Source organism: Pelophylax lessonae (assembly GCF_965119305.1).
Source record: "Pelophylax lessonae genome assembly, chromosome: 2".
Classification (NCBI taxonomy): domain Eukaryota; kingdom Metazoa; phylum Chordata; class Amphibia; order Anura; family Ranidae; genus Pelophylax; species Pelophylax lessonae.
In genome coordinates, this window is record NC_138769.1 from 127415332 (window position 1) to 127431504 (window position 16173).

Sequence of the window (16173 nt, forward strand, 5' to 3'; positions counted from 1 at the left end):
TCTCAGAATAATATCTCTGTCCTTATAATGCAGAAGTTTCAATAAGAACGGGCAGTCGGGACCCCCCGGTGGCGGACCTCTGAAGGTAACCCTGTGCGCCCGCTCCACAGAAAAGAAAGGAGAAAGGTTGTCCTTCCCAAAGGTAGACAGCAGCCATTGCTCTATAAACTCCACAGGTGCTTTACCCTCCGCTTTTTCCGGTATGCCCACCAAGCGCAGGTTACTGTGGCGCAACCGGTTTTCCATGTCTTCCAGTCTGGCCACTGCCTCAGAGACCCCTGAGGAATTCATCCTGACATCTTGGATAAGGGGTGGCAGCTCGTCCTCCACCACACTGACTCAGCCCTCTAAGGCTGTGGCCCGCTCCCTGATTTTGTGCATGTCCTGTCTCATGTGTAATAGACCTTCCTTCATGCTCTTCACCTCAACCGTTAGGTCAGCGAGGGAAGCGCCATACGTGTGCACAGCTGTCAAGACATCCTGAAGGGTGGGAGCAGGATGTTCATGACCCCCGGGAATGTCATCCTCCCCTCGGTACCCCGTGGGAGTGCTCACCCAGGCCTCGGGAGGTGATGTGTCCGTGTCCTTCCGCCGGGGAGACGAGATCGATTTCACAGGAGAGCGGCAGGGCTGCTTGTCTGGCGATCCATCGGTCGGCTTAAGGCCCGTACACACGTACCGATTGTCGGCCGTAAATATTCGGCCAACGTCCGATCGGCCGATTGTCGGCTTGTTAGTATGATGCTTCTGACAACCAACTGCGACTTTTCAGCCGAACAAAATCTGGTCTGCATGCTATAAAATTTTTGTAGGCCAACACCAGAACGGCCGATTGTTCGTTAGTCAGTACAGATTTCGGCCGACAAAAGCCAGATGAGCAAGACTGGGCATGCTCAGAGAAGAAAAAACACACGGAAAGTAAACCATCACATGACATCCCTTCTGAAGTTGGTTGTTGTTGGCCGACAAAATTCGTGTGCAGTCTTGAGCACTTTTCAACCAACACAACAGCACTGGACAAAAGACGGCCGATCGTTCGGCCCGACAATCGGTGCGTGTGTACGGGGCTTTAGGCAGTGATTTATGGGAGGTTGGGACGTGGGAATATTGCTCCAGTTTAGAGAGTGCCATAGGGAGCTTGTCCTTTCCCGCCCGCTGAGGCTGCAGGACGCCGCCATGTTGGGCCTGCTTGGGCGCCTGTGATCCATCCTCCTTCTTCTTCGTCATGTGTGCTGGTGCAGTCCGGAGCACAGGAAGCGATGCCGGAGCCAGGCAGACCCGCTTGCGGAGCTCACAGGCAATTTCTGCGGTGATTGGGTCAGAAATCAGGATAATAAATGAGCAGGATGCCGGAGCCGATGCGTGTCCGTCTATGAGCAGTTCAGCCACGCCCCCCACATTTATTTGAATATTGATAGAATTTTGATTTATCACTTGATCATTTTTGGACATTGACTTAATCCATTATCACTGAGCGCGACTTTTTATTTACACAATTTTTGAGGGTGTGGTCACACTTGAAGTTGCGGCTTTTATTTACTTATTTATCACCTTTAGCGCGGTTATTCTTTTCTTTATTACCATTTTGAGTTGCAATGAAATTTCAGCAAAATGGACTAGCCTGCTCTATCATTTCTTCACTTTACATTTATCCCAACCTACAGAGGGCTGAATTCAAAGACACCCGAAAATGAATTTCCATCATCCATTTATTCCTAGCACATTACCCACTCCATATCAGTATAAATATCCAGCATTCCGATCTGATGTGTTCTCAAAGTGTTCCATACATTTTTTATAAACTGTGTGATTTCCGCAGACTAAACATCACATGTTCGCTATGGGATTTTCTGAAGCAAATCAGAGATGTTCGGGATGAACATGAATACCCCCCAGCATGGTGAGCGGAGTCCGGGGAATGTTATCTCTCCCAGCACACGGATGTCGTCAGCATTGCAGCCCTACATAAACACCGGGCGGGAGGGGCTATGGGCTGCTGTCTGCGTAACGCTCGCCTCTGATCTACAAAGAGTTAACCTCGGCGGCGCAGACCCATTTCCTGCGCGCTGATTGGTCACCGGCTCTGTGTCTCTTACTCACGCCCTGCCCTTTAACACTTTCACCACCAGCCCCGCCCTCTGCTCGGGCGAATACATGCAGTGATAGAAATTGTTGGGTCACACCCAGTGGGCGGGCAGAGGGGGGAGAGGCTGATTTTGTGTGAGGGCTCCGCCTCGGCCGGGTGTGTGAGGGACAGTGACGGACGGGCGGCTCGTTGTTTTGGTGTAGAAGGAAGCAGCGGGAAGGACTCGGCCGAATTATCTGTACCGGGAAGAGCCTAGCCGCTCGGAGTGATGGGGAATTGTCATACAGTGGGGCCCAACGAGGCGCTGGTGGTGTCTGGTGAGTGCGGGGCCTGGCGGGGGCTCTCCCCTCCCCGCAGTGTGACATGCCCGGTGCATTGTGGGGGCACAGATGGACTCCTAATGCGGAGATGTCCTATGATAGGGATGATGGAGGAGAGAACGGGACACTCATATTATTCACCACATGTGAATGTGGGATTCCCCTTATTGGCTCTGTGGACGGTCACCATGGTGACTGGGTGCTATTCCTGCCTCAGGCTCTGCAGATTGAGTGTAAAGGAGTGTCTCCCCACCCCCACCGATCACCTACCTGTGATAGGGATCACTATACCCCAGAAGGGGCTGCCCACCTATCTGACAGGGATCACTGAACACCAGAAGGGGCCACCCACCTACCTGATGATAGGGATCACTATACCCCAGAAGGAGCCACCCACCCACCTGATAGGGATCACTATACACCAGAAGGGGCTGCCCACCTACCTGATAATATTTAGGGATCAGTGTACCCCAGAAGGTGCTGCCCACCTATCTGACAGGGATCACTGAACCCCAGAAGGGGCCACCCACCTACCTGTGATAGGGATCACTATACCCCAGAAGGAGCCACCCACCTATCTGATGATAGGGATCGCTATACCTCAGAAGGGGCTGCCCACCTATCTGACAGGGATCACTGAACCCCAGAAGGGGCCACCCACCTACCTGATGATAGGGATCACTGTACCCCGGAAGGTGCTGCCCACCTACCTGATAAAAATTGGGGATCACTGTACCTCAGAAGGAGCTGCCCACCTATCTTATGATAGGGATCTCTGTATCCCAGAAGGGGCCACCCACCTACCTGATAGGGATCACTATACACCAGAAGGGGCCACCCACCTACCTGATGATATTTAGGGATCAGTGTACCCCAGAAGGGGCTGCCCACCTACCTGATGATAGTTAGGGATCACTATATCTCAGAAGGGGCTGCCCACCTACCTGATGATAGGGATCACTATACCACAGAAGCGGCCGCCCATGTACCTGATGATATTTAGGGATCACTATAACCCGGAAGTTGGTCGCCCACCTACCTGATGATATTTAGGGATCACTGTACCCCGGAAGTGGTCGCCCACCTACCTGATGATATTTAGCGATCACTGTACCCCGGAAGTGGTCGCCCACCTACCTGATGATATTTAGGGATCACTGTACCCCAGAAGGGGCCGCATACCTACCTGATGATATTTAGGGATCACTGTACCCCAGAAGGGGCTGCCCACTTACCTGATGATTTTTAGGGATTGCTATACCCTACAAGTGAGGGTCCCCCAAAACCGGTAACATGCGCTATCATTATTCATGTAGACGGAAGTAGTGGGGCATAAAACATAATAGACCTCTGTTTTCTGGTGCCCAGAAGCATGGCACGCATGTACAAATGAATAGCGGGGTACAGTGGTACGCGGGTATACGTAGTTCTGAGGCTTGGTTCACATAACTGTGATTGAATTTTGATGCAAATTTCAATGCCATTATGTAGTACAACTTTGGTTGCATTTTGGATGTGGTTTTACATATTCTATGGGAGCAAAGTCGCATGGCATCTGCACTGCATTGATGTGAACGGGCACCATTGGAAGCCATGTTCTTTCCATTGTCATGCGAAAATCACCTCAGTGTGACCCAGGCCTAAGCGCTTGTCTACACTTGCAACTGGGGCTGGCGGTAAAACCCCACAGTTGAGCTGCGTTTTTACTTACTTGGCATCTTCTCTGGATGCCCGCTGTCACTCTTTGAAACGTCATCACATCATTCATTCTCAGTCCTCTGTTAATGGGAAACTACAAGTCCCAACATCCTTTGTGTCTGTTGGCTTGTAGTTCTCATGGCGAAGGTAAGCGCTGTGGTAGTTCATTGCTTGTACCTCGTACAGGAAGAACCCAACGGATACACTGACAGTTTTGCAAGAGCCCTGCATGGCACCTGTGATCTGCTGATAGCTGGGGCAATGCTTTACAGGCTCCCGAAAAAAATAGTAAATGCACATTTTTTAAACATGCAAAAAAAAAATGTGCATTTATTATTTTTTGTTGAAATGTAAACTTATGTTTAAGTGGCGGTTCACATTGGTGCGATGTGGAAACCCTGCGAATCCACTGCGGGTAATGACACCCCCAGATTAGCTTGCATATCGCAGTGTGAAGTGTCCCTTCGGACAGGAATCAGATCGCATAGGTGTGAACAATCTGTATGGCTGAACTCGCATCGCACAGACATCGCATGTGATTTGCAGAGCAATGCGGTACGAATCACATGCAATGTCTGACTGCTGCAGTGTGAACCGGCACTTAATGGTAGGGGACAAATGATTGTAGGGTATAGAGATTCCTAAAAAGCGTCAGGTAGGTGGAAGGCCCCTTGCAATGATCCCTAATACACATCAGGGAGGTGGACACCCCTTGTAGAGTATAGTGATCCCTAAAGGCATCAGTGAGGTGGACACCCCTTGTAGAGTACAGTGATCCCTAAAGACATCAGTGAGGTGGACACCCCTTGTAGAGTATAGTGATCCCTATAGGCATCAGTGAGGTGGACACCCCTTGTAGAGTATAGTGATCCCTAAAGGCATCAGGGAGGTGGACACCCCTTGTAGAGTATAGTGATCCCTAAAGACATCAGGGAGGTGGACACCCCTTGTAGAGTATAGTGATCCCTAAAGACATCAGGGAGGTGGACACCCCTTGTAGAGTACAGTGATCCCTAAAGGAATCAGGGAGGTGGACACCCCTTGTAGAGTACAGTGATCCCTAAAGACATCAGGGAGGTGGACACCCCTTGTAGAGTACAGTGATCCCTAAAGACATCAGGGAGGTGGACACCCCTTGTAGAATGATCTCTAATATTCATCAGGTATGTAGATGGCTCGCTTCAGAGTATAGTCATCCCTAATGCACACTAGGTAGGTAAATGGCTGATTGTAGAGTAAAGAGATCCCTGTAATGCATTAGGTAAGTGGATGGCTCCTTGTAGAGTATAGTGATCCCTAATTAACATCAGGTAGGTGGACAGCCTCTTGCAGGGTATAGAGATCCCTATTACGCATCACATGGAGAGAGGGGGATGGGCTGCTTTAGATGCAGCCCAATGATGGCACATCCCCTGCAGCCGATGGTAAACACATACACGCCTATGGAGCAATCCCTTGGAGCTGCTTAAATCTTCAAAGATGAGGAGAAAGGTGTACAACCATTCTTATTTTATTAGATTTCTCCAAAGAAAGGCGCTAATTTCCTGATTTGATTATCATTCATATATTGCACAGTTCTAATTGGTGGCATCTTTGTGTAATTTCCTTCATTATTGTGTAAACTCTTCTGACACTGATCTGAATGTGAACCAGAAGAAACCAAAACCCCCGCTATGTGTAAATATTATAATATATATTCCAGCTACTTGCCAACCTTTCTTTTCCCAGAGACGATTACCTTAGAAATCCAGACAATATATATATATATATCTGCATTTTATGATCTCTGACATGTAACCAGTTATTATCGCTGCCAAGTACATTAATCTGAGTCTGGAAGGGATACACACCCAGATATTTAGTCTATTGGTCCTAATTTGTTGTTTTGCTAACATGTTGAAGGTTTGTAGAGCTAATCGTTTTCTATAATGTGTCTCCTTCATCTTACATCTGGTAATGTGATCATTATGGGAGGAAAAATCCAGCGAGGACCACAGAGCTGCCCTCCATTGACCGACGCTTGTTTTTAGAAGATGTAGTATCTGCAGGGAGTGGCAGCACTTAGGATTGGCTCCATGCAGAGTAATCATCCTATTCCCAATAGGTCCAAGGCTTGACCCTTTCCTGTCTGGAGGAGATTGTTTCACATTTGTATTGCAGCTCCCCCTAGCACTGAGCAGGTTGGATAGGATTGTGTGTGTTCTCCCTGGGCTCACTCAGAGGCAATTCAATCAGGATGCTTTAGGTTCTTCCATTCGTATCCAGAGTCTGTATGGTGAGCTTGCAGGAGCTATCCAGTAATCAATCTGTTAGTGTTACTCTGAGGGGGGCATTACTAGCCAGGGTCCTGTGAAATCCTAGGGCCCCTCCAGAGGTTCTTAGGGCTTCCCTGATCTGTGAATAATGACAGATTGCTCTCCCAGCTACAAGAACTACAAACTAAAGGGGGGAGTTTCATATTAACATGCAATGGAAGGAGTCACAGTGATCATCGGTGCAAGGGGGATTTTTTCGACTAAGCACCAATGTAAAGAGGTTTTACACTACTGACCACAAATGTAAGGGGATGCTACCATTTTCAATCAGATTCTTTCTGGCCATCATTTAATAATTTTCATGATTGTTAGTTGACATATAGAAAAAGGAGGGGTTGTAAAATATTCAATTCTGGGTGTCCGATATTCTAGGTATGTCATGTTCTTTATTCTTATATTTGAAACTTTCAACAGCTTATTGATCATGCTACGTTACTGTAAAATGTAGATGTATTAATTTTTAACGGGTTCCCTGAGATCTTAATTATTTTAAGCATTCATCTAGGGCAGGGGTAATTGAATCAAAATTCGCGGAGGTTCTGATCAGTAAAATTTTCTTCCAGCGGAGGTCTGAATCGCATGTTTATGTGATGTCTCAGATCCTTCTGTTTACAGCCCCATTATTTTATATCACAATCCCCTTCTTACATCAGTGTTCTCAGTCCCCCACTTCACATCAGTTTCCCTTTCACATTAGTGTCCACTGCCCTTTTTTTATCTGCCCCCACCTTTACATCACCCCCCACAGGGCCCCCCTCTTTTGCGTCTGGGGCCCCCCCTTTGCGTCACGCCGCCCAGTCTTTACATCACATCCCCTCCTTCAGGTTCTAAACAGCACTACTCCCTCTTCCCCACAGCACTTGCCACCTTTACATCTACCCACCGCACTGCCCCCTTCACATCCCAGCTCCTCTCCCCACCAGTACTTGCCACTCTTCATATCACTGCTCCCCTTTACATCTCTCCCCCAGCATTTGCCCCCCCTTTCACATCACCCCCCACCCGCAGCACTGAACCCGTTTCACTTCCTCCCCACAACAATGATGTGCTGTGCCCCCTTCACATCTGCCCCCCCCCCCCCTTTCACAACCATGTCCTCTTGCCCCGTGCTCTCCTACCTTACACAGAGAGTACAGTGGGAGGCTTGGCAGCACTGAATGGAGGGCAGGAACTACCAGGGTTAACTTTCCAGGGGGGTGGAAGTGGCTCCTAAATGGTACAACCGCAGGTCCCAATGAGACATTGGATCCGGACCGCTGTCTATTTATGCCTGGTCTAGGGTGTAAGGGTAACCCCAGAACTCATGGGTTTCAGTAACATTTTGACTGTTGAAGCCAGATTGAAAATTATATTTATTAGGCAAACATGTAGGTAAACATGTTTGGAGAGCAATTCAGTTGCATACATTCTGTTAATAAAACATTGCTCTAACTTCCTAAGGACGTGTATTACAATTTCTACATTCTGAAGAGGGTGGCACCTATCTATCTAAAGTTTCTTTGAAGTCACATCTTGATTGAAATGCGGAATGGACATGTAACATAAATGTGTTACTTCCATAGCTTGTTGGCTACGGGTCTTCAAAGGTTGAGGTAGCAATCATACATCATGAATACAACAGCTATAATACAATATGACTTCCACAACATATACACATATACACATATACATCCAATATATTTGCTTAATCATAAATCCATGTTTGATAATCATAAATAAATATTTGATAAAATGGCTGCTTCCCTTTTCCTCATCAAGGGTAAAAAGATTGAAAAAGTCTGCTTGTTCTAAAGTTGGCCACACATGTAGTGAAATGTGTCCGCCTCTTTATGAACCAGCTGACATTCTTTGTGTACAGCCAGCTAGAGGAGGGCATTATGGTTTAGGTTTGCTTTGTGTGGAATGTGTCTGATCTAGGACTACAGCATGTAATTAGCATGATATGGCAACAAATGTGTGGAGTAATAACATTATAATCCTGACCCATTGCAGGGTTCCTGATTGCACTGGTTTATGGTACATTTGCACATGACCTGTGCTCTTTGTATTTCTTTACTGAATAAGAATGTTGGAGAACGTTTGCTCACATGACTTGGCTGATTATTGTAGAGCGTGTTCATTCAGAATCCAGAGCCAGTGTTTACAATTCCTCATCTGACTCTGGAGGAAGTAACATTCGTTTCAGCATTTCAGGAGTGGCTGGGATGTTGCAGAAAGCCTTTGGAAGGAGATATGTAGAATGTGTACTGAGCCATTTTACTATTTTTTTTTTTTGGGGGGGGGGGGGGAATTTTGTAGCAAGCCCAAATTCCACAACTGATTAAAGTAGAGGTTCGCAAAAAGTTTGCAAAAACGAACTAAAGCCTCGTACAAGCGTACCGATCGTCGGCTGAACGATCGGCTGTCTTTTGTCCAGGGCTGTCGTGTCTGTTGAAAACTGCAAAAGACTGCACACCAATTTTGTCGGCCAGCAACAGCCGACTGCAGAAGTGATGTCATGTGATGGTTGACTTTCCTTGTGTTTTTTTCTTTTCTGAGCATGCCCAGTCTTGCTAATCTGCTGTGTCGGCCGAAATCTGTACTGACTGGCGAACAATCGGCCGTTCTGGTGACGGCCAACAAAAATTTGAATGCTTGCACGACAGATTCTGTTCGGCCGAAAATGCGCTGTCGGAAGCATCATACTAACAAGCCGAAAATCGGCCGATCGGTCGTCGGCCGAATATTTACGGCCGACAATCGGTACGTGTGTATGGGGCTTAACTCTATAACTCTAATCCTACTCTTCGCCACGTTCTAAGACTAATCTATCTAGCCTTGTAAAGCAACCCAGCGGGTTGAACGAGAAAAGATCTGACCGCGCCAGGCAGAGCCACTGTACTAATGATCCGACCAGGTGAGATTTCGATCTATGGCCGGCTTAACTTAACTTGACATGTTACAGATAAACCTCTAAATGTTTAATAATAATCACAACAGAACACAAAGGTCTCATGCACACTGGGCATTTTTACAGCTGCTGTTTTTGGCTTCAGGCATTTTTTTTTCTCTGCAGTAAGTAAACTCCCCAGCATGTTTTCTTGTGTGTTCACACACATAGGTTTTATCAGTGTTTTCTGGTGGGAAAAAAAATCCCCAGAACTAGTGGGTTTGGAGAGGAGTTTCTTAGGTGTAAAAAATGCTAAAAAACCTGGCTATTCCGCCTTTGAGCGTTTCTAAGCCATAACCTTTTGTGGGAGTATAGTTTTCCTAAACACTAATGCAAAAATGCTGCAAAACTCATTTTTAACGCGGCATTCTACAGCGAAAGCTACTGGCGTTTTTATAATGTCCAGTGTGTATGAGGCCGAATAGTAACTTATCCGTGGTCATTCTTTCTTGCACTGTTATTGAACATATGCTGATAAAAGCTTTCATTCCCTTCTTGGCATGAGTCTTTAATTAAGCTTTGCATTCATAAATTATAAGTACTTTCTGTGCCTAAAGTGGAAGTTTAACTTCCATCACTGATTTTTACCTATAAGTAATAAGACTTACCTATAGGTAGTGTAAATATCTCCTAATTGTGCACGGTCTAGGAGATATTTACTGTACATGCAGCCAGTGACATCACTGGCGCATGCGCTCTGAAGGAATAGCCACCCATGCTGTTCCTTCAGAGCCCTGCACCATAAACGGCGGCTCCCTGGCGCATACGCAGGAGTGACGTCAGCACGGCTCCGGCCAGTCACAGAGCAGCCTTTTATTAACCAAAATATAAATTAGCATTTTAATAACCTGAGGCCCCAAGGCTATTAGGCCTTATGAGAAACGCAGCTACTTTCCTATCACTTAATCAGGCCTCCAACCGCAAGGCCACCGACTCGGAGACAACATGCAGATACACATCCCAACAACAGGAAGCCATACCTTGGACGGGTCCCTACAACGTACCTTTTTACCCACCATAACCTAAAAGGACCTTGTACCCCGCCACACTGCACAAACATGACACCTTATGTTTGTGCCGTCCGCCACACCCCAGGGCCTGTTTGACACCATCTTGTAGGCTCAAAACGTCACGATCCCGGCAATATGGGTGAAGATGGAAGTGGCCTCCAGCTCTGACATTTTGATGTGGGAGGGCTTTGTTTTTAAGGAAAGTTTAACATAATGTGCTAGTATGCGATGCATACTAGCACATTATAGCTTTACCTTGCAGGGTAAAAAAAAAAAAAAACTCCAGCGGTTTCCAACTGCTTTAAAGGAGACCTGTAGTGAAGGGATATAGAGGCTTCCAACTACAAAGATACGCAACACATCATAAATGATCTTTTTACACAGTAACATATTTGTTTTATTATAGGTACTTGTATAGCACTGTCAATCTACGCAACACTTTACACATATATATCGTACATTCACATCTCCGCCCTCAAGGAGCTTACATTCATACATACACATTCTAGGGACAATTTAGAAGCCAATTAACCTACCAGCATGTCTTTGGTGTGTGGGAGGAAAACAGAATACCCTGAGGAAACCCACGTTTGTGTATCTCCATTTTGTTTTATAATTGCACATACTTGGTAGAGATTTGAAACCCCCATGGCTTAATGGCGTGTCCATATTGCTTAGTCTGTATGGATTCTAATTGGTCAGCACGGTTACATGGACGGCGGTGACCAGTCTGAATCCGTCTAGCCCCTAGTGTCAGAAATGTGAAGAGAAAAAAGAAAGCCAGCAAGATTTTAAATCCCCAGGCTGGTGAAGCGGGTAGTCGGAGTCTGACACCAGGGGTTTGTGCCAATTTGGTACAGCGGGACTGGGGAGGGGGGGCCCCCAGTATAAGATCACTTTATAGATTTTCTGTAGGGGAACTAAAGCCCCGTACACATGTACCGATTGTCGGCAGTAAATATTTGGCCGATCGGCCGATTTTTGGCTTGTTAGTATGATGCTTCCCACAGCTGACAGCGCATTTTCGGCCGAACAGAATCGGTCGTGCAGGCATTAAAATTTTTGTTGGCCGTCACCAGAACGGCCGATTGTTCGCCAGTCAGTAAAGATTTTGGCCAACAGTCAGCCGATTAGCAAACTGGGCATGCTCAGAGAAGAAAAAAAGACAAGGAAAGTCAACCATCACATGACATCACTTCTGCAGTCGGCTGTTGTTGGCCGACAAAATTCGTGTGCAGTCTTTTGCAGTTTTCAGCAGACACGACAGCCCTGGACAAAAGACGGCCGATCGTTCGGCCGGCGATCGGTACGCGTGTACGGGGCTTTACACTTTCAGTTGTAAGCTTTGGCATGTTATTTTCACATAACTGCCCCATTATTCTCCTGCCAGCCCTTGGGGGGGGGAGAACAGGGAAGGTCATGTGATCGAAGTTAAATATGAAAATTTGAAGGTAATATGTTTTATTTTTAAAGAAAAGTAATAGATTCTGGCAAAGTGTGTTTTTTTTTTTTAATGCAACACATAAATGGTATTGGGCCTCCACCAAATCTCCTCTGCCCAGGTCCAATGACTTCCAAGGGCTTCATTAGTGGTAAACCTTTTTCTTCCGGTCATTTTTATCCTGATAAAGCAGAAAAGAAGAACCGCGCGATATATAATGAATAAAACAAAAAGTGCAAGCAGCAATTTATCTGTGAAATATTGGCACAGTTCAAATACAAAAATCCTTTTTTTTTAAGTTGCACTAAAATAATAAACGTAAGTCCACAAGTGTAATATGATAATTCAAATGGGTGTCACTAACATATAAAGTCCACAAGTGTAATATGGTAATCCAGATAAGTGTTGTTAGCATCCATCACCTTGGAGAGTGATCCTTTGTGTGAACACCGCCACCAAATGGCTAAAAACAAACTCCCTTACCAAATGATATGGACCTCTCATTACAAAAGGTCATAAACGCTTGTGGCTCCATACCCATCCAGGGCCCTTTGGAACATCAAGAGGGTTTTCCAACTCAACTCACCTCACTTTGTCATGGATGTTGCTCAAAATATTAAAAACTCCACATAGTGTAAGCTTGTCAATTTTATTGATAGAAAAAATAAATTGCATTTACAGTGTAGATGTAAAAAAAGCCTAAAATTGTGTGTGTGTGTGTGTATGCCAGCACACACACACAAATCCATCTTTCCGGGACTTGAGGGTATCGGTGACCCAGCATGTCGCTTCGCCCTACGCTTTTTATCATACATTGCCGTTGTCCTGGGGCCAACGTTCCAACCCTAAAGTCCTGGAAGGATGGGCTTTCGTGTGTGTCGGCCTACACACACAATTTTAGGCTTTTTTTTTAGATTTACACTGTATTTCAAGTTAAAGAAGGTGCATACTTTGTAAGTGATTTAATTAGTTGGTGAAAGTGCTTAAACTGAGGGGTTTATTACCACTTTAAGCTCTTCTGTTGTAATCTGAGGATGAATTGCTCCACAGTACCTGCAGCTACTGAGGTCAGGGCTTGTTTTAAGGGTAATTTGCTGTTTTTAAGAATATATACATACATAGCCTGACCACGTTTATTTTAAAGTTGAAGTTTAGCTTAAAAAAAAAAAAAAAAAAAATCCTACAGCTTTAATTGCATCGTTTACCTGTAATGAAGTTACTTGTTGTGCAGGCAGGTTGGATCCTGGAGAAATCTTCATTGCACTGATGCCTGATTTCTTCCTGTCTCTGAACTTCTGGCGCTGTCGTCGTTAACCGATTCGGGTTCCCAAGCCGAACAGCAGTAAGGATGGTCTAATGGAGACATACCTCTCTTTCCTCCTCCTCCTCCATTGAGAAAAGTTCATTGATTACATGCCTGTAACATGATCTGTGACTAGGGTTGCACCGATGCCAGTATCGGTGCTGATACTAAGCATTGGGGTGATTTGTCTGAGATTTTTGATCCATGGAATTTCCCTCTTTTTACCTGGCATGTGCACATGATTGCACCTGTTGAACTTCTTTTTGTTACCTGACACACATTCATTATTCATTGTATGCTGAGAGATTGCCCTCTAGGCATTTAATGTTGCTTCTGGCTTTTCTCAAAAAAAAAAAAAAAATAGACATCAGTTCTCATTTTTTTTTTCTTGTCAGGTGACTCTTAAATATGTGACACTGGGAGTTGGCCTCATATAGAGTCATCCACTGTAAAAATTGCTACATAGCTGTCCCACTTGGTCAACAAGTTCAAATGCTGACCAGCTTTTTTGATGACCAACTACTATCAGTTTGTGAAGGCAACCATTCCAATGCTGGACTAGGAGGAAATTGGGCCTAATGGGGCAAGAAATTGTGACTGGAATATGGTTGGTATTTACATGTCGGAGTACCCCAGATTTCAAGGGTGTAGGGCAGGCAACACTAAATGGTGACAGATGAAAATGATACAAAAGCCTAAAAAAAACCACGAGACACCATGCAGTGCAGTCACGGCTCTCCACTCAGAGTGGAGGTGGAGAACTGAGCAACCAGCGGTGTTTGATCACCCAATTCTCAGCGGCGGTTGGGAACAGATGCAGCATTGGCCACCTAGGTGAGTATATAATTTTTTTTTTTTTTAGATGAAAGGATCTCTGTTGCTGTGCTTTTGTGTTCTGACAGTGGGGACTCCTACCCCTGTCAAAATACACTGATCAGTGCTGCAGCCATTGAAATGATTTTGCAGCAAGACCTTTCAATAGAAGCAGGTGTAACTTTTGGCTTCTGTTGAACACAGAGGGGTACACACAGATCTAAATTTGTCTGGTTCCTGCTGAACCAGACAAATGTTGGTCCGTGTATGCCTGGCTTTATATTTAGGCCATGCATAGAATCTAGAATTTTTAGAATTTAGTGATACGAAACACCCTGTATTTAATTTAACATACAAATAATTGCTACCCATTTAACCACTTCTGGACCAGAAGGTTTTCCCCTTTAATGACCAGGCCATTTTTTTTGTGATTCAACACTGCGTTACTTTAACTGACAACTGCGCGGTCGTGTGACACTGTACCAAAAAAAAATTGATGTCCTTTTTCTCCCACAAATAGCTTTCTTTTAGTGGTAATTGGTCACCTCCTGCAATTTCTATTTTTTGCGCTCTAAACCAACAAAAAAAAAAGCGACAATTCTAAAAAAAAAAAAAAAAAATATATATATATATATATATATATATATATATATATATATATATATATATATATATATATATATATATATATATATATATATATATATATATATATATAAAAATTTCACTTTCTGGTATATAACCTTCCCATTAAAAATGTAAAAATCTAATTTTTTTTCATCATTTTGTATTCTGTCACATACTTTTGGTAAAAAAAATCCCAATAAGTGTATGTTGTTTGGTTTGTGCAAAAGTTATCACATCTACAAACTAGGGGAAAGATTTATGTCCTTTTTATTTATTTTTTTACTAGTAAAGGCGGCGATCAGCGATTTTTAGCGAGGTTGCGACATTTTATCAATTCCCTTTTACTACAGTTATGTTAAGGAAGCATATGGGACAGGGATTTCATCGAATGTGGTTTAGGACCCGTTATTTAACAACTGCAGAACTGTTGGTAAATGATTTTCCATCTGAGGTAATTTTCACATACGGTAATTTTTTTGGTGAAAGCCTGCATAAGGACTGTAAAGAAACCAAACCATAGAGAGAGACTTTGCAAGAAAACCCTTGCACCAATGTATTCATTAAACCAAACAGCGTTTGCTGCGGATGCGCTGCAAATTCAGCCATACAAAGTGTATGGCTGAACTCGCATCCGCACAGGAGATCGCATGTAATGAAGGAGCAGTGTGCTCCGAATTACATGCGATCAGCGCATCCGCACAAGTGTGAACCAGCACTGACTCCACCTTGATGAAGTTCATTGCCATGAGTTATGGTCTCATGCACCAATGTATTGACTGTTGCAGTTTCCTTCTATGCATTTGTGGGTTGTGGTGTTGTAATATTAACGAACTAGGACAACAATAATCAAATGTTTAAATTGCAAACCCATCTGACGCAGAGCTTATGCAGGGTTGGAGCTATTGGGGAGCACTGGGAAAGTGAATAGAATTTGGGTCTGAGTCCCGGTTCACACTATTGTGATGCGGGAACACTGTGAATATACGGTGTGATCCCGCATCGCATCCGCAGCACAGGCAGTTCACACTGTCATATGCGATACACTAGGGGTGTCAATTCAAAGTTAACGACACCCCCAGATCATATCGCATATCGCAGTGCGATCTGACAGTTCACACAGGAATCGGATCGCACTGGTGTGAACCACCATGTGATCAGATTCTGCTGCGGACCAAAAAAAGGGTCCTGTGCGTGTTCACTGCGATTGCATTGCAAATTCAGCCATACAAACTGTATGGCTGAACTCAGACCGCACAGAGATCGAATGTGATTTTAGGAGCAGTGCGCTCCAAATCTCATGCGATGTCTGTGATCGCAATAGTGTGACCCGGCACTGAGTGTGGGATAATAAACGTCTTTCAGATGTCATACTCCTAGCCAAGTAACACACTTTTTTCTTTTTTTTTTTTTCGCTCATACCAGTTACTGTAACATTAGATGGCAATGGTTATTCAGTTTGGACTGTTGGCAGTGTGGCACATGAGATTTGTCCAGCCGTACTCGTGGACCTCCTCAATTTGGCTGATGGCTGGCTGAGTACCTTTATGCTGTTGAGCAGGGGTCTCCAAACTATGGTACGATGGCCACATCTGTCTGTTCAGCAGGAACCGGTTGGGATTCGATCAATCTAT

The 16173-nt window shown here is 44.9% G+C and overlaps 1 protein-coding gene across 2 annotated transcripts in view; it reads left to right on the top strand.

Annotated features, from left to right (window-relative positions):
* Window positions 1–2222: 2222 nt before the first annotated feature.
* Window positions 2223–16173, top strand: part of FLOT2 (flotillin 2) — a 102567-nt gene continuing 88616 nt past the window's right edge. For both annotated transcript variants that reach the window (XM_082244838.1, XM_082244837.1), the window contains exon 1: window positions 2223–2403. In XM_082244838.1, the coding sequence (XP_082100964.1) occupies window positions 2355–2403 (49 nt within the window). In that variant the 5' untranslated portion in view covers window positions 2223–2354. The remainder of the gene's footprint in view (window positions 2404–16173) is intronic.